Source organism: Monopterus albus, unplaced genomic scaffold, assembly GCF_001952655.1.
Source record: "Monopterus albus unplaced genomic scaffold, M_albus_1.0 scaffold20.1, whole genome shotgun sequence".
Taxonomy (NCBI): domain Eukaryota; kingdom Metazoa; phylum Chordata; class Actinopteri; order Synbranchiformes; family Synbranchidae; genus Monopterus; species Monopterus albus.
This window is the reverse complement of record NW_018127900.1, coordinates 2,314,511-2,335,791: the sequence shown is the minus strand read 5'-3', so window position 1 is coordinate 2,335,791 and position 21,281 is coordinate 2,314,511. Positions and strand designations below refer to the sequence as shown.

At 39.3% G+C, this 21,281-nt stretch overlaps 2 protein-coding genes across 3 annotated transcripts; one reads left to right on the top strand and one right to left on the bottom strand.

The window, feature by feature from the left end:
• cep78 (centrosomal protein 78) lies at positions 1–14,717 on the top strand. Of its 2 annotated transcripts, none has more exons than XM_020593747.1 (16): positions 1–146; positions 1,353–1,617; positions 1,781–1,956; positions 2,271–2,343; positions 2,430–2,533; positions 2,698–2,872; positions 2,994–3,107; positions 3,407–3,471; positions 3,608–3,707; positions 4,643–4,760; positions 6,399–6,441; positions 6,613–6,768; positions 6,908–6,985; positions 7,361–7,542; positions 11,944–12,106; positions 12,963–14,710. In XM_020593747.1, exons 1-16 carry the CDS (start codon positions 138–140, stop codon positions 13,560–13,562), a joined length of 2,421 nt encoding a protein of 806 aa, XP_020449403.1. In that variant the 5' UTR covers positions 1–137; the 3' UTR covers positions 13,563–14,710. The 2 variants fall into 2 exon arrangements, with proteins under 2 accessions (XP_020449403.1, XP_020449404.1); XM_020593748.1 differs by lacking the exon at positions 1–146 and adding an exon at positions 252–428 and having other exon boundaries at positions 12,963–14,717.
• A 516-nt stretch (positions 14,718–15,233) lies between these two features.
• cdo1 (cysteine dioxygenase, type I) lies at positions 15,234–20,739 on the bottom strand. The gene is made up of 5 exons (XM_020593751.1): positions 20,484–20,739; positions 19,225–19,302; positions 18,162–18,319; positions 17,757–17,926; positions 15,234–16,258 (listed from the first exon to the last, which is right to left on the bottom strand). Exons 1-5 carry the CDS (start codon positions 20,651–20,653, stop codon positions 16,229–16,231), a joined length of 606 nt encoding a protein of 201 aa, XP_020449407.1. The 5' UTR covers positions 20,654–20,739; the 3' UTR covers positions 15,234–16,228.
• Between the last annotated feature and the right edge of the window lie 542 nt (positions 20,740–21,281).

Here is a 21,281-nt window from a genome sequence, read left to right as displayed (position 1 = left end):
TGGGCGTGGCTTTCCTGGCGCCACAGCGCCACTTTTGAGCGGTGATCATCATCGTCAACAATAACAGACTATTGAAGTTGCAAAGAGTGGTTAAGGCAACCTGAAAGTAGTACCACGAAACCAAAGTCTTCGGGTGTATGTGGAAGGTATATGATGTACTAGTTCGTATGAAATGTTATTTAATATTGAATGAAAGCACTGATAAACACACGGTTTTTCTGTAGGACTGGAATCTGCTATTCTTGTATGGTTGCTAGGAGCGTTAGCTTGCTAACGCCACTAGCTTAGCTGAGCCAGAGCCATTAAGATAGCGCTAATGATAACTACCGTTAAGGAGCAGCGAAACCACCTAGTGGAGCGTATAATCAAAACACGTCTCCACAGCGGCGATAATAGCAGCAATAAGACACAACTAAACAGTTCGCTTGGTGAGTTTTTAGTACTAGCTAAACAAACTGTCTTGCAGCTTTTAAGTTACTACGAGACTTCGATGTTACATTTAAATCTGACAAGTTAAAAGGTGAGGAACAGCTGATGAGTTGGTCAGATATGGACGGCAGATGTATGTGTGGTCCTGTAATAGTAAACAACTACTGATTATGGTATTTTATTACATGATTAGTAGAATTACATGAAGAAATCATAGTTACTCTCCCCATCCAGTTTTCTAATGTTTACAGATAGGAAAACAACTTGCATGTCGTATTATTATTGAGGCGCAGCGACGCAGAGGTCAGCCTTCGTTATTGCCAGTTCTTTGACGTCAGCTTGGTGTGTCTCTGCGCTAACGTGGACATTCAGGTGTTACCCTGAAATCCGGTGAAACATTATTTTTAATAGTAGGCCAACTATGGAGGAAAGGCTGTTGAGTTGTACCAATATTGACATCTGAGGACATGACTACTCTACAGACACAACTATTCATTACTGGCCAGTTGTGTCCGATATCAGAGCTGTAATACCAGTCAAGTTGTGTTAGTTTATGAGGCAGTCACCATTTTTGGTAACATATTAAAATGTTTACTTATATGACCAGAAAAAAACCTTGGGAAGCGGCAGCATACTGTAGTTGAAATTTCTAGCCAAGTCACAGAATGTGACTATTTTATTGGTTATGTTGACCTTAAGATAAGATTCAGAATTGATTGAAATGTTGTGATAAAAGACAGTACAAGTGAATAGTGTTGGGACATTTTTCTCTTTCAATAGTTATGTTTTTTTAAGGATGTTGACCATACACACATAAATCAAGAAATGGATTGAGGCAGCTATTTTATGTAGAAAAACTGAATTATTCTGACAAGCGAAAAGATTCCTTAATGCTCTTTTAAAATATTTTTGTTCCCCTGTAGAAGATGGTTCAAGATGGAGCTCCGATTCGGCGCCAGGGTGCCCATGACTTTGTGGCATACTATGATTTTGCCTGTGCCAGGCAGGAGTTGGTTCCTCTTCCTGCTGTCAAGATGAACCTTGACAAAGGGATGCTGGACTTTAATGGAGACAGAGTTAAATTGACAGACTGGCCACCCATCCTCAACTCTATTTCCATCAACAAACACCTGCATCACATTGCAATAAGTAGTACATATCGGGCTAGTCTGGGTTCTGGAGATGCAGGTAAGGCAGAGAATGAACCCAGTACATCAACTAATAGTGAAAAAACAACAACAGTGTATACCCTCTTAATTATCCATATTATTGAAACGTGCAGGATAATTTGAATTAGAAACCTGAGTGACTTAACAGTTTTGCCAAAAAATAATATAACCACCAATTTCAGATAGAAGGTACTATAAATCGAGCTTCAGGAAGAAGATCCCTGCCATTCGCTCTAGGGACATGACATTTAAGTTGTGCAAGGCCCTGAGAGAGTGTCTGACTGTCTCTCCAAACCTGAAGACTCTGCATCTTAGTGGACTTCCACTGAGAGAAAGGGACCTCATCGCTTTGACAAAGGTAAAAACAGACCGAGAATAGGATTTGTAGTGTAAATGGGGAAGTTTTAACTGTTTTATTGTGGTAATTTCTACTTGTTTAGAAAGACTGGAATAGAACTATAAGCTCATCTACATTTACTCCCCACTTTTATCTTTTACCAGAAATAGACTCTGAGCTGTGAGTTTTGAGAAATAACCCAATTTACCATAAAGTGTGGGGAATACTGTTGGATGTGTGGAACATAAAACTTGGATGAAACACTGACTTGAACAGCCCCATTGTTTAAGAGTGAAATTTGATTAAAAATAAATGAGCTATGTATTTTATTCCAGGGTTTGGCAAAAAGTGTTTCCTTGGAAAACCTATCTCTGGCTAACTGTCCAATCACTGATGAGGGCTTAGAGGGTATGAACATCCACAATGTTATTTTCTTTATAAGATTATACTTTATGTGAGCATGTTGTCTTTCAAACCTCCATTTTCATGTTCAGTCATTTGCCAGAGTGTGAAGTATTCTTCAAGCATCAGGACAGTGGATTTCAGTGGGTGCAGTCTCACCTGGAGGGGGGCAGAGCATATGGCCAACATCATAAAGGTGTCATGTTTTATTTTTAAGGTTTAACCTATCGTACTATTTTAATGTGTTATGGATTGTGCCTACTGTGGTGTAATTAATCATTATTATTAAACCAGCCTTTTTCCCCCAAAAGTTGACTGCATTAAAAACATGTTTTTAGAAGAATGCACTTTCTTTCCCAGCATCAGGGAATGCAGAGGCATGGTACTGCATGGGCAGAGTCCCTGAGGTATCGACAGCCACAGTTTGAGGGAATGAGAGGCCTCCGCCGTGTCACGCTTAACTCTAACATTTTGATTGGAGACCGAGGTGCTGCTGCTCTTGCACATGAACTCACTGAGGACCTTTGGGTTAAAGGTTAGTAGGTGTTTGTGGGTTTGATACAGCAGAATAAAGAGAGAAGTTGTTTTTTGTTTGCTATTTTTTTGTTGTTGCAGGAAATTTGCTCAGGATTTCTGTTTTGTGACTTATTGAACAGCTGTGGATCTGCAGAGATGCGGGCTATCCAATGAAGGAGCTCGTCGTTTGCTGGAAGCTTTGAAAACAAATTCCACTCTTTGTGTAGTGGATATTCGGAGTAACCCTTTAGTTGGTAAGGAGTCAGCTCAGTGACCTTTTCTACTTGTTTGTGCACCATACAGTTTTGGCCAGTATTAGTTAATGCTGGTGTGTTATTGGTTCCACACAGAACTTTTGGATTGTGGTTGTAATAAACATTACAGCCTGTAGGCTCTGTCCAAATTGAATGCTAACTAGCAAAATGCTATACTTACACTCTAATACTATGATTACTTTAATTCTGTAACTGTTCAGAAATGTCTCTAAAAACAACAACAACAAAAAACAAATCTGGAAAATATTTTTCTTTGCTGCTGTTTTTTTCCTTTACAGACAAGGACCTAATTAAAACTATAATAGAGAAGGTATTGATGAATGCTGATGGACAGTCACCAGAGGTCAGTGTCTGCTGTTAAAGGCTAACAAAAACTATCCAGATTCTAGGTGTAGTGTTGTAGTGTATTTGCATATGTGTCTGAGACAGACTGTAGCTGTGTCTCTGTTTTTAATGACTTGTATCTTGTTGCACTACAGTATTGCTGGATCAAGCCTGCAGCCACAGAGACACAGAAGGCTCCTCCAAAGAGGCTATCACTGCCAAGTTCATTCAGAGGAAAACCTACATTTAAGATAGGTATATACAGTATGTATACAAATATAGATGTCTGTCTAGGTCATATATCAAGGCCACTCTATTTTTAGTCAAGCAAAATAAACTACAAATATTTGTGGCAGTGACCTCGTGATGTGAGTGACCATTCAGCCAGTAAAAAAAAGGCTAGCCTCTTTCATTAACACAAGCACAATGCATTTCTTTCTGTGCTTGGTTAAGCTAAAAAGAAGTAGTATTTTGTATATACCAGGTTAAAAAAGGGTTCATTTTCACATTCAGACCCAATCTGTTTAAGTTGCCAGTGTTAGATTTCCCCTGCCTGTATTTAGCACCACACATCTTTCAGGCTCAAATCTGTTGTCTGCTCCCAAACTGCAGATTAGGCATCTAGATGTGCAGTAGTTTAAATCTCAATGTACATCAGAAAGTCTCCAGTTTGCACATTGTTGAATTTTCTTTAGATAGTGTTTATGATCGTATAGTTATTTGACTTATTTTTGACTTTTTGGCTTTTAAGTCATATGGAGACATGGTAAGACTTTAAATCATTTTAGTTCTGTCCACCCTTTGTTACTCCAGACAGTTCTGATAACCACTGTATAAAGAAAATGTCTTGAAGTGCCTTAGAACATTAAAAGTTTTGTTAGTTTACCTTTATTGAAATGACAAAATTTCACAGATTGCTCTTTAAATAATTTTTTTGCACAGTAAGTCATGGTAAACCTGCTTGTGTCCTGGTGGCTATTATGAGGAATGACTACACATAAAACAGAACCTGGATCATTCACTCATCACCAAATGAAATACACTGAACACTGTGAGGGCCTTTGCTTCCATAACTGTGTCGTTGCTCAAAAACAGTGCCTATTTGCTAATGCTCCCAGAAAATACTACCTGTAGTTTAAAGATCTGTTCTTTAGTATTCAGGTCTTCAAAAGTCTGTCCTTCTGATGCAGCCCCTCATAAACGAGCATCTCCTGGAGGGCGGAATTCAGGTGCTGCTCAGGCACAAAAGCCCTATTCCCGCTCCTGTTGTGTCCCTTGGCGTGCTGCTGCTCGAGCTGGGCGTCAGAGGTGAGGAGATTTTGGCATACCAGCCTACTTTTAGTTTAAAGAAAGCTGTCTTACTTTTATAGATATAACACATATCATTTATTATTTTAAAATTCCAATAGAACCAAATTATCAGAGCAAAACAATGTAGTTACTAGTGTCACTGTGATGGTGACTCAAAGACAAATAGTCGCAAGAAAAGGTAATGGTGCTGTTTGCGGTCTCCTGGTTTTCTGCATCAGTTTGTCATGAAATGTGATCTGATCTTCATCAGAGTAACAAATATCAACAAACACAATATTTCAAAGTTGGTAAAACACAAACACTCATGATCTTTCATGTCTTTATTACAAAATGATAGTGGAAATGACCACACCAGTCTTCTGATGTCACTAAACATCAACTGGAGTCAGGTGTTAGCAAACCTGGAGTCCGGTCGATGAAACGGAGAATGGAGATGTGGTTTAGATCTACCATGGTTTAAACACTCAAACAGTCAGCGTGCTGTTCACAAGCAGCATCAGCTGATGTGAGCCATGCCTCTAAAAAAAAAAAAAAAGAGATCTCAGAAGACCTATGATCAGGAGTTGTTGATTTGCATGTAGCTGGAAAGGCTGTACTGTCTGTACATTGAGACAATTTGGTACTGTGGCTACTCTCCATAGAAGTGGACGCCCAGCCAAGATCACTCCAAAGGCACAACGGAGAATGTTCAGTGAGGTAAAAAAGAAGCCTAAAGTAACAGCTAAAGACTTGATTTGATTTGATTTGATTTATTCATTCAAGCATGTAAAACAGTTGATATGTCAACACATGTAATTTCACACATATCCAACAATAATAATCCAATATCAATTTACTTATACCTAGTACATGCTTGAACGGAGTAGGAAGAAGTTAGACTTATCTAGTCCTACCCCATGACATCATCTTACAACTTTTAAGTCCTAAGCAATATCTCTACATAAATAATTATCCTCTACACCACACAAGTAATATACTACAGAATTATTACTGAGTGTTAACATTCTACATAATTACATTCATAGATAATTATCTTCTACGCCACACAAGTAATATACTAAAGAATTATTACAGAGTGCTAACTTGAAGGATTCAGTGGAGTTGGTTAACGTCTTTGTTAATGAGTCAGCCATATCACGACAACACCCTGACACTCCAAGCACTACTGGGAAACTGTCCCGTGGACAGATGAAATGAAGGTAGAATTGTTTGGGACGAACACACAGCGCTATGCATTGCGTACTAAGAATATGGCTGAGCTGAAGCAGCTCGATGAAGAAGAATGGTCTAGAACTCCTCCTGAGCGTTGTGCAGGTCTAATCCACAGCTACAGGAAGTGCTTGCTTGAGGTTATTGCTGCCAAAGGTGGTTCAACCAGTTATTAAAACACTACTGCCATTATTTTTTTTACTGTCACTTTGTAGTTTTAATGGGCATGTTCAATAAAGACATGAACGATCATGACTATTTGTGTTTTATCAGCTTAGACATCTTGAGTTTGTTGATATTTGTGACTTTGGTGAAGATCAGATCACATTTCATGACTAAGCAGAAAACCAGGAGACTGCAAACAGTTTATCATGTCCTCTATTATTTTCTTTTGCAATTGTATAATAATGGATGCTTTTGTTGCAGAGGTCTGCCTCCTGGAGTTAGTGCCATTGAGCAAAGCTTTCAGGTTAGTTTTCTCAAAGTTTTAGATTGTTTATATATACAGTATCTGCCACTGAATGACGGAGTAGAAGATCAGAGGTCTAACAGGAACAGTAAAAGTTTGCAAAGAATTTGAATAGAATGCAAATACTATTTTCACTTGATTCCAGAATGTGAAATACATGCTTTTGTTTAGGGTGCAGCTACAGTGAAGCTTAACATGGAATCACATTCAGAGGGAGAGGAGGATGAGGAAGAGGAAGAAGAAGTGGTGGTGGTGGAAGTGGAGCAGAGACCATCTTCTCGCAGTCTTCAGAACAGGATCACTGGAAGGCAGTTTGAACTTATGCAGGTCAGTCACGACAGGCTAGTTCCCAATCAGAAACTAATGTTTTGTAGCCACAGCAGCAAAGTTTTGGAACTAACAGTTGACTATGAAGCACTTGGAACATGCTGTGTCTGTGCGTGTATGAGCTTTGTATGTCCTGCAGATGGAGCTAAAAGAGTGTCGTTTGAGGCTCGCAGAGGAGCGCAGAGCCAGATTGAAAGCTGAGTCAAGGCTCATGGAGGTAATAATTATCTAGATAATACTTGCAAATAATTTTCCTGCCAGTGCCATATTTTTTTTCTGTTTTCTTCTTCTGCTGCAACTTTACAGCTCTAGTCAGTGCCAAAGTTATGACACAGTAGGATTTCTATTCCACAGCATTCTTGTATAGCTAGAAAGTCAGTCGGCCACATTAGAGTGGCCTTTGGATAATTACTGGCATTATAACTCCAAATTAATTTGTGCTTTTGAAACACTTGGATGTAACGTTTGCCTGTGCATGGGTCTAAGGTACAGTACTGTGTTATGTTCATATAATTGGTTTTGTAACTCAACAAGCAAAAGGCTGGTTTGTAACATGCAGTTTTATTCTGTCTTTTTGTTTTTTTACATTCAGTATGAATTAGAGAATGCCCGTCTTCGTGATGCCAACCACTCCCTATCAGTGGCACTTGCAGCCACTGGCTCTGCATCAGCACCAGCTGCTTTCAGTGCTCTTGAAGACGAGGCTGTCCTTCAAAGCATTGAGAACTCATTTACCAAGTTTCATGCTTTCCTGGATCTCCTCGAGGATGCTGGGTGGGTATTGTTGAAACTGGCCAGTACAGTATTTCTCTTTTGACGGACTGTGCCAGTTCTGTTCTGGGTTCAGGTGTGTCTGGACTTTTTGGGGTCTCAAGGGTCATTTCTGAGATCAGTGTAAATCTGAGTAAATATGCACACAGATAATATCTTAATTCACGAAAGACATCCTTATTTCATTAAAATTGACTAGATTTTCAACAAAAACGACTGAAATATACACATTATTCCAGAAAACTAAGAGCAAATGAAAGCTAGGTCGCGCAATGAACTATACGAAGCACACTTCCTTTTTATAAGGTTTTGGGCCATGAAACGTCCTTTTTGCTTATTTTTCGTACATTTAACAGAATTGAGACTCAGTAGTTGATTGGTTAGACTAATGTTAGGGTGATTTTTATTTTATGCACTTATGAATGGTTTTGTTTTAGGACAGTCTTTTCTGTTTATCCTAAACAGTGAAGATCCATGTGCACATGCTAATTTTGATACGTTAATACATAATAAATTTCACACTGTGAAATATCCTTTTATGAGTCTTCTCTTTTCAAAATAAAAGAACACGACTCACACTAATTATATTGAATTTCACAGTACCAGTATCAGAGTTTATACTGCCTAGTAGAGAACGATGCCATCATCCATCACAGTGTTTTACTGTAGACATAGTCCCATGCCAATTCAATAGACGTTGCCCGTCTTTACTGCCTAGTTGAAATAAGTAGCGAAAATTTGTAACCAACCTGTCTGGGATTTTGTTATATCAGTCTTATTTAATCAAATAAAATGTGTCAACATCAGTTATAAAGCACCAGAAAATGTTAGTTGTATTTAAGGCGGTTTTTCATTTTCATTCATTAGTATTGACCAACATCACATTTGGCAGTCCCATACCTGCTTAGTGAACTGGTGAACCTTCAGTTTCATTATGTATCCATGAGTTACAATATTGAGAAATATTGGCTTTTACCACTGGAAGATCTGTTACACAAGATCAAAGCACAGTTTCATTCTGATAGACTATCTATACAGGGTTGTTTTGATTTAGTTTAGCTGTTAAGGTTTCTCTTTGTCATGTGGTGCTTTTTATTTAATTATGTTTTCAGTGTATTTTTTATGACCACTCTACTGTTACAGCTAAATGTTCACAAGGTGCCAGAGCCCAGAGTGATGCCTTATAATTGTTTCTTTTGTCAACCAACAGTCAAAAACTGCTGAGGGTAATGAATTTACAAATATTTACATTTGTACTTAATTTACATATGATTTTTTTATTTTGCAAAGATTGTCCCAGCTTCTTCTAAATTACCAGTTAAAACCATAGCAGTTGTTTAATGCAAATTAGCACTGACAAGCATGTGTTTACTGCCAGCACAAAATGACACAGAGCAAAAGTAAATATGCATCGTACAGAGCTCAATTTGCCTCGTCCATTTACAGTTTATAAATAAGTTATATCCAGTCTATGGCCCCGTTTCAGTTGATTCTCTCCACAGTATGTGATCTGTGCCATGTTGTTGTCTTAGTTCAGTGCACTTGCATACAAGCTTTGGACCGTGGATCTGCAACCATATTTCTGACATGCCTACAAGCTTTGGACCGTGGATCTGCAACACGTACGACCATATTTCTGACATGCTGAAAATCCATCTGAGCAGTTGGGAGACTGTTTGGTCATAAAACAGGTGCCAGAACCCTGCTCACACTGTACGCCAAAGGAAAACTGATTGGGACGAAATTCAGCCCGACTCTAAAAGTAATCGAGCACGACTGAATCTGGTCTAAAATTGGGCTGAATCCATACAGTGTCTGCTCGGCTTAAGAAGCAACCTGAGGACCACTGGTGGATAGGCCAGTTGGGCATTATATTAATCCTGAAATCCTCTCCACGTATTTCCTTATAGCCTCTAGTTGTCACAAACCCAGACAATCTTCTCCTCCTCTTCACCAGCAGTACCACCACTACTATCACCACTGCCGTCATACCCATCACCCCAAAGGCTATCCCTGCCTTTTCTCCACTGGACATCTGATTCGATTCTGTGTTCAGCCTTTCCATTATTTCCTTGATTTCCTCTGGTTTGGCCAGTTTTCACATTTTGGTCTGCCAAAATGAAACTATATTAATGAATGCATGGTCAGGGACCACCTGCAATGTCTTCACAGACCACCAGGGGGACGTGGACCACCAGTTAAAAACCCCTGCCACAATTTGTTAGTGATGCTGCACTGTCTCAGTTTTCTAAGCTAACGTCTTAGTCATAAGTTGAAAATACGCAAGGCTTGTTTTTGTAAGTGGGCTCTTGACTGTAAGTGTGTAGTTAGATTTCTGTTTCATTCTGAGATGCCCTTTATAACACATCTATTTTTGGTCCTGTTTACTTCCACTATTGGAGGCGACAGTGGTGCGGGGGGAGCAGAGCAGTTGTCTCCCAACAGGAAGGTTGAAGGTTTGAATCTCGATGCCTGCAGTCCACATGTCGAAGTGTCCTTGGGCAAGACACTGAACCCCCCCCCGTTGCCCCCGATGGTTAGAGCCATCGGTTGAGTTGGCGCCGCCGATGGCTGCCATCGGTTCTGTACCGGAAACAAATTCCTTGTGTGTAACTTGGCCAATAAAGGTGATTATTCTGTGTGATAACCTGGTACTGCGCCACCACTGTCATTCTGACGGGCTGTTTCATTGTGACTGAGCTTCCTGTTTATTTGAACACTTTTACCTTTGTTTTGAATTCATTCCTCTGATTGTTTACCTTGACTCAAGGACCATTAAAGGATGCTGAGTTGTTTTGAATCTAGAGCTTTAAGCTGCTTTAAATAGGTGGGTAACTAAATCCACCCAGTGCTGTCCTTGAACATGGGCTAGGTTTGCCGCCATCTTTGTTATCTGCATTTACCTTGCACATCCACTTCCTGAATTCTCTCCATTGACAAAATGACCTCACAGTCAGTTCTTCTGGCATTTTAAGTTGAACTCACCTGTTATTATTCGTCATATTCCCCACTATTTTATCCTTTTACTCAGTAGAAAGAATAAAACAAGTCTTGTCCTTTACTCTGCAGCACCCAACCCTTTCTCCGTTATTACCTTGCTCTGACTACTTTTTGAAAACATGTATTAGGTGGGGGTCCATACAATAGAAAATCATTGTATTAGTAAGGTATTGCTTTATCATATTGTCTCATAACAGTATGAGATGAGCAAACTGTAAACATCAAACTGAGTTCACACCACATACAAAGACACTTGCTATGGATGCCATTAAGCGTGTTTACGATTGCAAATAATTGTGTTGGGTGTTGTGGGGGGGGGGGGGGTTCTCCAGAAGACCTCCTTTTGTTGTCAGTTGATCATAAGATTTGCCCACGTGCAGAAAACCACGCCAAGCAGGGCAGCAGATGTTCATCAATATGATAATGATAAAGAAGGAGACCCCCCAAACAGCAACAGTTTCCTAACTGGAGGATTAGCGTTTCGATTCCCGGCTTGTCCAGTCAACATGTCGAAATGTCCTTGAGCAAGACACTGAACCCCCAGTTGCTCCCGGTGATGTCACCGGTGTGTGAATGCGTGAGTGCTTGAGAGTGCGAATGGGTGAATGGCCGAATAATGTGAAAGCGCTTTGAGTGTGCTGTAAAAGCATAGAAAGTGGCTATACAAGTATGAGACCATTTACCATAATGAGAAGGATAACCTCTCATTGACTGCGGGTAAGATGGCAGCCATGTTTCCCTCAATACTGGGCAGTTTTTGTTTCATTCTGATACCCTTTATGTTTGATATTTGGCAATGATTCCAGAGTTTCAGTCTGACAGGATGAGGTTCACTGTGACCCACCCGCCCATTTGTATAACACTTTTACTTTTGTTTTGAATTCCTTTCTTTAATTGTTTTCCTTTGATTCATACTCAAGGAGCATAAAATAATGTAGCGACTTAAGGTGCGGTCAGTAGGTGGGGAACTAAATCCTGCCAGTATTGTCCTTAAACATAAGTTTGCTGCCATATTTGTTATCTGTATTTACCTTGCTTATCCCCTTCCTGATTTTTCTCTACTGACAAAATGACCCCACAGTCAGTTCCTCTGGCAGTTTTAAATTGGAATCATCTGTTATTCTGTAACTAACTTATTCATTATATTCCCCTTTATTTTATCATTTTACCTGGTGGAAAGAATAGTCTTGTCCTCTACTCTGCAGCACCTTGCCCTTTCTCCATTATTACCTTGTCTACTTTTTTTTGCTGTGGGGAAAATTGGCAGCATGTATGTAAGATGGTATTTAACATTTATGAATTAAATATTGCAGATTACTTCAGCATACACTTCAACTGTGCATTAATAAAATTAACGTTGCAACTCCAGAGCCTTTAATTTTAATGGCATTCTTCTCTTTGTAGCTTAGGTCAGCTGGCTTCAGTGGCTGGAATTGGAAAGTCAGATTTTCAACCTCTGGAAAGACCTCAGCTCTCCTCTACAATAAGACCACCTTTGGATGGTTTAGCATCATTAACTACAGGCGAGTTTGGGAATGTTCGAGCAAAGACCTCCCCTCCATCTTTGGTAAGCCTTTGCAAAACCATGTTTTGGAAATGCATGCCAGTGGCAGGTGATTGTGCTATACCTGCAGTGAGCGTTTCAGTTTGATGTTTGAATGTAACAGTTTCAAAACAACAGCAGCGAATCAACTCCAAGATGATGATGTGGAACTGTGAATGTATTAATTTGTCATAAAATGACAGACAATATTGATTTGATGCGAGTATCCACAGATGACATATTTGAGCTCACCAGACAGATTAAATGCCTGTGTACTGTCAGTTGTTAGACAAATAAACTAAATGAATGATTCTCAACATAACATCATAAAAGACAGCTTCTGTCTCTCCGCCTGTGAAGCACGACCGGTGCCTCAGTGTCTCTGTCTAGTCTGAGCAGCCATTCAAGTAACAGACTGATAAGCTTTTTCTCTCTATCAAGGCCACTGAGATCACCTCATGGTCAGCCAACACAACAATACTGAGTAAATATAAGAAGTATAGTGAATAAAATGAATACAGACATAAGCATATAATGGATTAGTACAGCTAAACCTCTGGACCTCCCACAATGTAACAGCGCATCGGATGCAGATAAGGATTAACTGTACCTAACATATAATAGCTCTATGACATGTTTGGGGATTTATATTTTATTCAACTTTTGTTTCACAGTACTCCATGAGAAGCTGTGTCCTATAATTCGACATGTTACTCGTGCTAAGACAACCAGATTTATCATGTCCTCTGTTGATTTGTTATAGTTCCCCCACTATGTTTTTAGTAGTAGTATCACTAGGCTGTATCGCATTAATAACTTGAAACCTTTTTTTTCTTTGTTGTTACAGTTTCCTTATCAATTCTTCAATTTTTGTCTTTAGGTAGGCACCGTCTTGCCTGCTCTTCCTGGTGGTCTGGCTGGCATCACAACTCCCAGACCTCTATCCTCTGTCAAGCAATATTTATCTGAAGACAGGCCACTAGATATGACCTTTAATCAGGCTGTTGGATCTGCAGGAGACCCTGGTGTAGTTGGAGAAGAGGAACTAGATCATTATTCCAAGCCTGACACTCGGCATGACTCAGGCTCCGAGCGCACTTTCCATAGCCAAAAATCCTTGGATAATGTTTCCTTCGGTAAAACTTTTCACACTGAACCAAGAAACCACAACAACAGCAACTCTCACCAGAGCAATTCTCATCATAGCAAAAGTTCCCATGGATACGGTTTCAACAACAGCCATGCTCACAGTCATGCTTCCAAAAGCAATGGGTCTCATGGGACAAGATCAAGTGTTAGTGACATAAGTGACAAAGCAGAGTCGGTGGAATCAGTATGGTCAAGGGACAGAGGACAGGGAAGGCTAGTGACAGTAGGTCAGTCAGGGTCAGAGGGGAAAGCATATCCTGGGAGGGAGACTCTGGAGCAGATCAGGTCTCTGGGCAGTCTGGAAGGACGGTCAGATAATGAGTCCTTCTGACCAGCTGACCACAGAACAATGAAAAATTCTGCACCAGTGCCTTAACCTTGCAGTTCTGTTACTACTTAAGATTGTTCTTTGGAAGACAAAATTCTTCCATCTTCAATCTCATTATTTTATTTTAGGAAGAGAGCACAAGAAATCACTTTAAAAAACTTGTTGCTTGTTGCTCAGAGGAAAATCGCAATGTAAAAGCCATTTCATACAGCACGGTGGCACAGCAGTTAGCGCTGTTGCCTCTCAGCAAGAAGGCTCTGGGTTCGAGCCCCAGGGCGTATAACTGATAGAGGATAAGAGAAAATAAAATGGGATATGGCTATCAGAATTGTACGCCAGTGTATAGAGGTGAGTCTTCATCACCTTGCAGTGTTTTGACACTGCACTGTTCCTCTTTTATGGAAGCATTAATCTTCTGATAGGCAGCATCCCGGTCACTAAACTGACTAGCCAAATATCAGAATTTATCATCAGATTAGGATAAAAGTTTTCTGGATAAGCATCCATTATAATCATTGCCTCTTATAAAACAGGTGCCTCTCTGGGGCGTTTAAGGCCGTCATTATTACATAACACAGTCTGTGCTGTAGGCCATCACATGATTGAACTGGTTCAGAGAAAATCTGAGGGTATTTACTTAGTGAAATCACCTCCCCAGTGTGCTGTCAGCAAAGGCAAATAATGAAGAAATGTGTTCAGTATACAGTATATTTGCTGTTTCATGAAACTGTACCTTTGTGTCGTAAGTGAAAGAGCAGTGAACTCCGGGGTGGTGCAGGATTTTGGACAATTCATTTACAATTTATTTTGGACAAGTAGTGTTGTCTAATTAAACTGAACTGATCAATTTCCTGGTTCCTTTTCTAACATACAGTATACAAACAGCAAGACAACACACAATTGGTGATACAGTGGCCACTATACAATGTACAAAATGTAATATAAAGGAACAGTTTAATGTGCATTTTACCTCATGCATTGTTGCCTGCTGTCTTATGTGGTCAGTTTTGCTTGATATGTGCAACTGAGACAGGACAAGGTGAAGTGTCAGTGCTTACACTCACTGTAGCCATAACCACTGTGTGTCAGTTGTAGAGGGAAAAATAAACTTTGCACATAGATTCTTCTTTGTCTGTTGATGCAATCTTATCTTTCAAGTTTATTTACTAGTAGCTACACAGTTCACATGCTGGTTTTCTTGCCAAGAGTGTACATATATTACAAATGCGGTAATGATGTGGGGATACTGTCGTTATTGCACCATTAATAAAATATCTTTTATTGATTAAGATAATGAGCAATCAATATTTCTGTTGAAGTCAGGCAATACACACATCAGTTTGCTTATCAGGCTGGTGCCAGACAGAGCTTATGTTAATAAGCTGCTGTATTTCCTCAATAACTAATGTAGTAACCTTTATGTGGTTAACCATTAGGGGTTACTAGCGAACACTGACAATACATCAGTAGGAGGTTCTGAAGCATTTACACCCAGTATCCCAAACCAAAGGGGCTCTTATTCTGGTGTTTGACACTGAAGCTTTTGCACTTTTCTGTCAAACAAACTATATACATTTTATGTGCTTGATGTATACAGTATGAAACGTATGAATTATGGATGTTGCTGTGTAATTACAAAAATAACATGACAAATTAAGACAGCACCAAATGAAGTTCTGTGAAAGGATTATTGTGTTTATTGGTCTACATTTAAGGTGACATTTATCATTTACTGCATTACAGAAATCATGCATGCATTGGACAGTGCTATGAGAGTGCTATGCTGTAAAAGTACACACTGTATAAATACAGCTAAAGTTATAATATGCAAAAATCCAGAGAAAATGCATTTTTTTTTATCTAAACATACTGTCTTCTATAATAAAAAACAGTCCCTCTAAGACCCTTTTGATCAGAACTTAACCATGAATACATTTAGGAATAACAATATGATACTGTAGCTTGCAGGTTTAAACACTGGAGAACAGAATACTCTGTAAATAAATTACAAGGCAACACAGTTTCAAAAACAACACAACCCTAAAGCTTTACATTTCATTTTCCTAACGCAAATGCAACAAACCTCATTTAATCAGACTGTACAAACAATGTTACATTTCATCACAATCTTCAACAAGCATTAAGGCAATTTTGAGTGGCATAAGTCAACAGTAAATACAGCTATAAAGGTGCTCCACTGAGGATAAAAACTGTTGATCGCAGGACTGGCTTCATTTTCTTGAGATATAAAACTGAACTATATTTAAAACTATAACATTAATATTTCCTCCCCTTTTTTAAATGCTAAAGCTGTTCCATTACAGACCATAACCTTACAAAAGTGTGGTTACATGGGTCATGGCTAGGCAAGAATGTTAGAATTGGAAAATGGCCTCCTCAAGCCCAGCAAACAAAAGGCAGATTCAGTGCCTATTCATGCATTTGTCCTGTGCTCGTCAGTATTTGCCAAGCTCACAGTGGGCAGCGATAAAGCCATTCCAATTACTGCGCTGTCCTTTTCAACCTGACCACTCCTGATTTTTTTAAAAGGGTTGCTAAATCATAGTAGGCCCACATTTTGCTTACCCAGCAATTTCTTTTGAATCAAGTACAACATTGTCATTTTAAATACAACCTTCTTCATCACTTGCAGCCTCCATTGGTGACCTTTAGTTGTTCTCTTGTGAGAGTGTGGTTTCCTAAGAAAAGGATTACAAACAGATAATGAGGTCAAGTCAACAGTCACTGAATCACACATATCTCTGGGGTCTAGAGTAAGGATTATTTAAAGTTACATCCAATTGGCTGTCCATCCCAAAGAAAAAACAACCAACAACAGTTTTTGAGAGCTATAGGTATAAGTTGACTTAAGTTCATTGTGTGCTCCCACTCATATACTCTTATCTTATCTCTTCCATTTCATGTTGCAATATAATGCAGTAACATGACTGTTATGGTCAAGGTATATTTATACAACTTCAGATTTCAGATAAGGCCACTGTTGTTGGCACGGTGGGCGAAGCAGGCTGAGGTCCTGTAGGTGCTCTTGTTTTGCATCTTTACATTTTGTGTAAAAAAACAAAACAAAACAAACTACCCTCACATGTTCATTAAATAATATTCCTTGCCAACTATAGCATCATTTCTGTTGGAATAGCAACAACTGGAAACACATTTAATGGATTAAAGTTCTATTAAATCCCAAATATTCAACTGGTGCTGCTTTAATTGTTTATATGCTGTGCATAAGGAGAGCAGGAAGACACTATAAAAACACCCCACTTCCTGCTCTTATGGCACTGTGTTTGGGGGTTGAGGATGGCTGTGTGTTTAATTAACCATTTGTAGTGATGCTGTGGGTTGTACTATTGTGCTGTGTGTGCGGTAATATGCAAGAAATTACTACATTAAGTGTTTATTAGGTGTGTACGGACGTCTTGATTTTGCTGTGTTGATACTGTATATTGACAAAGATTTGAACAAGCAAAATGTACATTTTTATACATTCATACACTTACATAAACAGATGGCTTCCATCGTAAATATGAATTATATCAATTCTCTTAAACAAGAGGTTTGAAGAATTAATCTTCATCTCTGTTCAGTTCTAGCTATCATCTACTGTATATTACTTTAGACTGTTAGTGTGCTGCACGTAATCCTATGATAAAAAAAAAAATTCTGCATTGTATATATTGTCATAATATCAGATATCTCTGTGTTTGTCTGGGTTTATCTCTGGGATTTCCCCACATTAACAGTTTTATGACATCTACTATGCATGGGTAGATCTGACTGGCCACCCCTGATAGAGTCAAAAAGTGATGCTTGTTAGTATTAATCAATCAAAAACAATGACAATGACCACTGTGCAGCAGCAATAAGTAGTGTGTGAAAGTTAGCTAAAGAAAGCACCCTGTGTGTCTCATTTTTACGCAAACAATTTGATTCTTGATTCTTAATAATGTAAAGTTCATTATTAATTTACTTTTAACATGTATTTCAAATGTGGCACCCATCACCTGAGAATTTTTGGCCACCTCATCCAAAAATGTCTAGTCCTTCCCCTGCCACTATGACTTTGCAAAGAATGGGCTTGCAAAAACAAACAAAAACAAAACTTTTTAAAAGGGTTTTTCCAAAGCATTTTGACTGAATATGTATGTTTGTATATTAAAGACTTAAAAATTCTCTTACAAATGGAGTCCTCTCGCCAAATTTGCTCCAGAAGGTCATCTTGACAGTGTCCCGGTGCCCCGTCCGCTGGTCAAAGGTCTGGCAGGTCTGGAAAGGGGGACTGTACAAGTGCAAACTGACCGCACCCTCGGTGTGGCTGACATTTTCCACACGGTGCAGGCCAATGGAGTCTAGAATGTGCACACAGGAACAGATAACATTTAGACAGTGCACTGGAATTCTGTGATGTAAGGCTCATATGCGGTTACTGACAGTGCTGTAACCAGTAACTGAGTGTTTAAGAGCCAGTTTAAAAGAATCCCACATCGCCCCTTGTGAAAATATACATATCAACAGATCAAATTGGTATAAATATTGAACTATAATTAAGAAAAGAAACAGTAAACATACAGTCTGGTTTCTTACCATTTATGTAAGCAACCTTGTTTTCCTGGAGGATTCTCTGTGACTTCTGGACCATCTCTCCTTGAGATCTGTTGTCCGGCCACTCAAACAGCGTCTCCTTCAGCTGACCCTGCAGCAGCTTCATGAAACAGTGGGAGTCTGTGTGATCATGGATGCTACTGTAAAGTGGTAAAGAACACACAAGCACACAGCATCAGAATATGTCAAGACTGAAGTCTCTTCATGACATTTGAATAAAAAAGCAAAGTTGACAGATTGTCCTGAGAAAGCAAAAAAATTAATTAAACAAATAAAATTGGGATTCAGTCCATAGGTGAGACATTCTCTGTGTTTTGGGGAGTTTGTGTTTTTAGAAGCTTTAGAGCTCTGTAGCTTTCCAAGCACGTTCCAACAGCTGTGTGTTAACCATTACTTCTACCACATCCTTATTAACGTACAGTAGTAGTAGTACAGTAAACCAGGTCAGATTATGATAAAATGTCTCAGCACTAGTCATGATCTTGAGAAACATGCCTAGACTTGACATAGCTAGAAAAACCACCTCTTCCTACAACAAACATTCATGTTTTACCACATTGCTACTGTAGTAGTGGCTATATAAGAAAAGCTTCACATTCCTAATACTAGCACATCCTCACAGCAGCAGTGACATGGTAAAATAAATGTCCTGTGTCATGTGAAAAACAGCTCCTCTGATTCTTGCCATATAAGAGATAATCATATAAAGACCCATCAAACAGCTTTGCAGCACATGTGTAAATTACAAAACCACGTCATACTTTAATGAATCGCTTCTGTTTCTACTAACTTCAGTGAATATCAGGTGTTCAGGCAAGATTTGCTGACACAGTAGGTCATGTGACAGCTATCATCAAATAATTATTTGCACAACCTTTCTGTCAGCCTGGAGAACATTGGACTCTCTTATCTTTAATAACTAATACACTAATTGGCAAAGAAAGTCACTTGAACAGGGGAATGACAGTGTTAATCAATCCCATTTTATTGATACAAATGTCGTGCCAATTTTGTCATGCTATTTGTTCTTGTAGAAGCATCTCACCTGCCATGACCTTCACCCCAGCATAGAATTAGGAGATTGAACTTCCCATTCCCCTCATCCACCAAGTTCCTTGTGTACCTGTAACAGAGGACAGTTGGTTGAATGAACAGGGAGACGTGTGTATCCTTGCCTGTGTTACAATGAAGGCTGAAAGGTTTCAGAGGAGTCTCAAGGAGGTGAAGCTTTTGTCATTCAAGATACTGGATTTGGAAAATGAAAACAAAAAGTTGAGATGAAACAAACCAGTAAGTTATAGACATGCTCTGCTTTACATAATTACTTTCAATAGTATTGATTTATATGTGACAAAATATGGCAAATCAATTTTCATTTACAGGCTAATTCCAATCACCACCGGTTGTACAGCTTGCAGTGTTACTTATTCTAAACGTTCATGGGATACAGAGTAATTTTATTTTACAAGTGTCAAAGCAAATTATTTGCCCTCTGGACTCCACTAGACAGATAACAAGGGGCCTTAAAGGGTTTTGTTCGGTTTATGTCTATACAGAAAATCCGCTACCTTCCCCCTACAAGTCAAAGGCCAGCCTGCGTCCTTGCTCGGTCTGCAAACATTGCCCACAAGCTTTCCTGCTCCGTGCGTCCAAACATTTTCAAGGCAGTTGCAGCTTCATGACGGGCAAAAGTCACATCACCAGACTTCATCTTCACAGAAATGAGCGGGTGTGTATCCGTTCTCGGTGCTGATTGGACGGCCCGCTCACCCTCCCTTCACTACTCCTCCACACAGCCGAGATAATCTATAAGAATAAACTGTTTTCTATGTGGTTATCAGCTCCTTGTAGCTATCGGGGCGTTTATAAATAGTCTGCATTGATTAAAAAAAATATGCAAACAAGTCGATTATTGTTCTTTTATTCAAACAAGCTGCGACAGAAGCTATTCTCCAAATAGATCATCAAAAATACGAACAATGCTTATTAAAGAATATAGCCTATATATTAATAACTGATGACTGCATTTGAGAGTTTGCAGACTTTAAAGATAACCTATCCTAAAGCTATTGTATTCACCACGCATGTAGCTCCCTAGAGCAACCACTGAAGTACCTTTTACAATAAAATATAAAAGCATCAGACATAAGATACAAACACAATAAAGAAACGTGTATGAACAGGTACAACTGGAACTACAGGTCACAAAAGGACACAATAGTGCATCAACAGAATAAATGAACACTATCCGATTAGTTACTTGGTCGTGAATAACAACAGGATTCTGAAACAAACAGTTTTTACCTGTACTGGTCAAACTTTGCATATGTCTTCCACTCCTGAGGCTTGCTCTCATATGATTCCATTATATTTTGGACCTCCTCAACATTGATGCAGTCACTCTCGAAAATCTTATGCAGGATTTTTATCAGGTCATCCAGAGTTTCTGGCTTCACCACCTCGGTTTGCTCCATCGTTGTGACTTCTCTACGAGCCTGCTTTCCAGATGAACTTAACTGTCTTAAAGCAACAAGTTTCTCTCCAAGCTTCAAACTCTCGCCTTTTATGTGCTGGCGCGGGAGCCCAATTTGGAGTTCGATGGACTGTACCATTATGGAAAAAGGTGAACGCCCAGAGCCTAGGCACATTTAAATACACTTTATAGTTAGCTAACGCATAATGAAATATTGTGGAAATTTGAGGCTGTACTTTTACTACACATTCTTTACATTGATTACATTTTCTAATCTCCATTTTTAAACAAAAAAAGATCATTCATCTCACACATCAAGAACTTGGACTGATCCTGAGTCCAATTCCACCACGTTGTCAAAAACCTTCCTTTGTCTCAGTTTCATACTGATGCATTCTTCCAACAATATCTGTCCCGTTTCACTTTGTGGCCCCTCTCCTCAGGAGCTCCGTCATCACCACCGTCCGAGGCGTGTGCACAGCAGAGGCTCACAGACAAGAAGGGATGGAAAGGAAAACAGCAGCCTTCCGAAATAGTTTTGGAAACACAAGATCTTGTTTACTGGTGTATAAAGTGTTTCATAATCACCGTTGTTTTAGTATAAAACCAAGAGACTGTGACTCTGCATT

What these genes read in the sequence shown, in the direction of transcription:
- cep78 (XM_020593747.1), top strand. An exon ending in CCATTGAGCAAAGCTTTCAG is followed by an intron (nt 6,442 to 6,612) that starts GTTAGTTTTCTC and finishes GCTTTTGTTTAG; the next exon opens with GGTGCAGCTACAGTGAAGCT. An exon ending in AGACCTCCCCTCCATCTTTG is followed by an intron (nt 12,107 to 12,962) that starts GTAAGCCTTTGC and finishes TTTTGTCTTTAG; the next exon opens with GTAGGCACCGTCTTGCCTGC.
- cdo1 (XM_020593751.1), bottom strand. Translation starts at nt 20,653, where the DNA reads ATGGAGCAAACCGAGGTGGTGAAGCCAGAAACTCTGGATGACCTGATA. An exon ending in TGGGGTGAAGGTCATGGCAG is followed by an intron (nt 18,320 to 19,224) that starts GTGAGATGCTTC and finishes ACCACTTTACAG; the next exon opens with TAGCATCCATGATCACACAG. An exon ending in CAAGGTTGCTTACATAAATG is followed by an intron (nt 17,927 to 18,161) that starts GTAAGAAACCAG and finishes TGCACATTCTAG; the next exon opens with ACTCCATTGGCCTGCACCGT.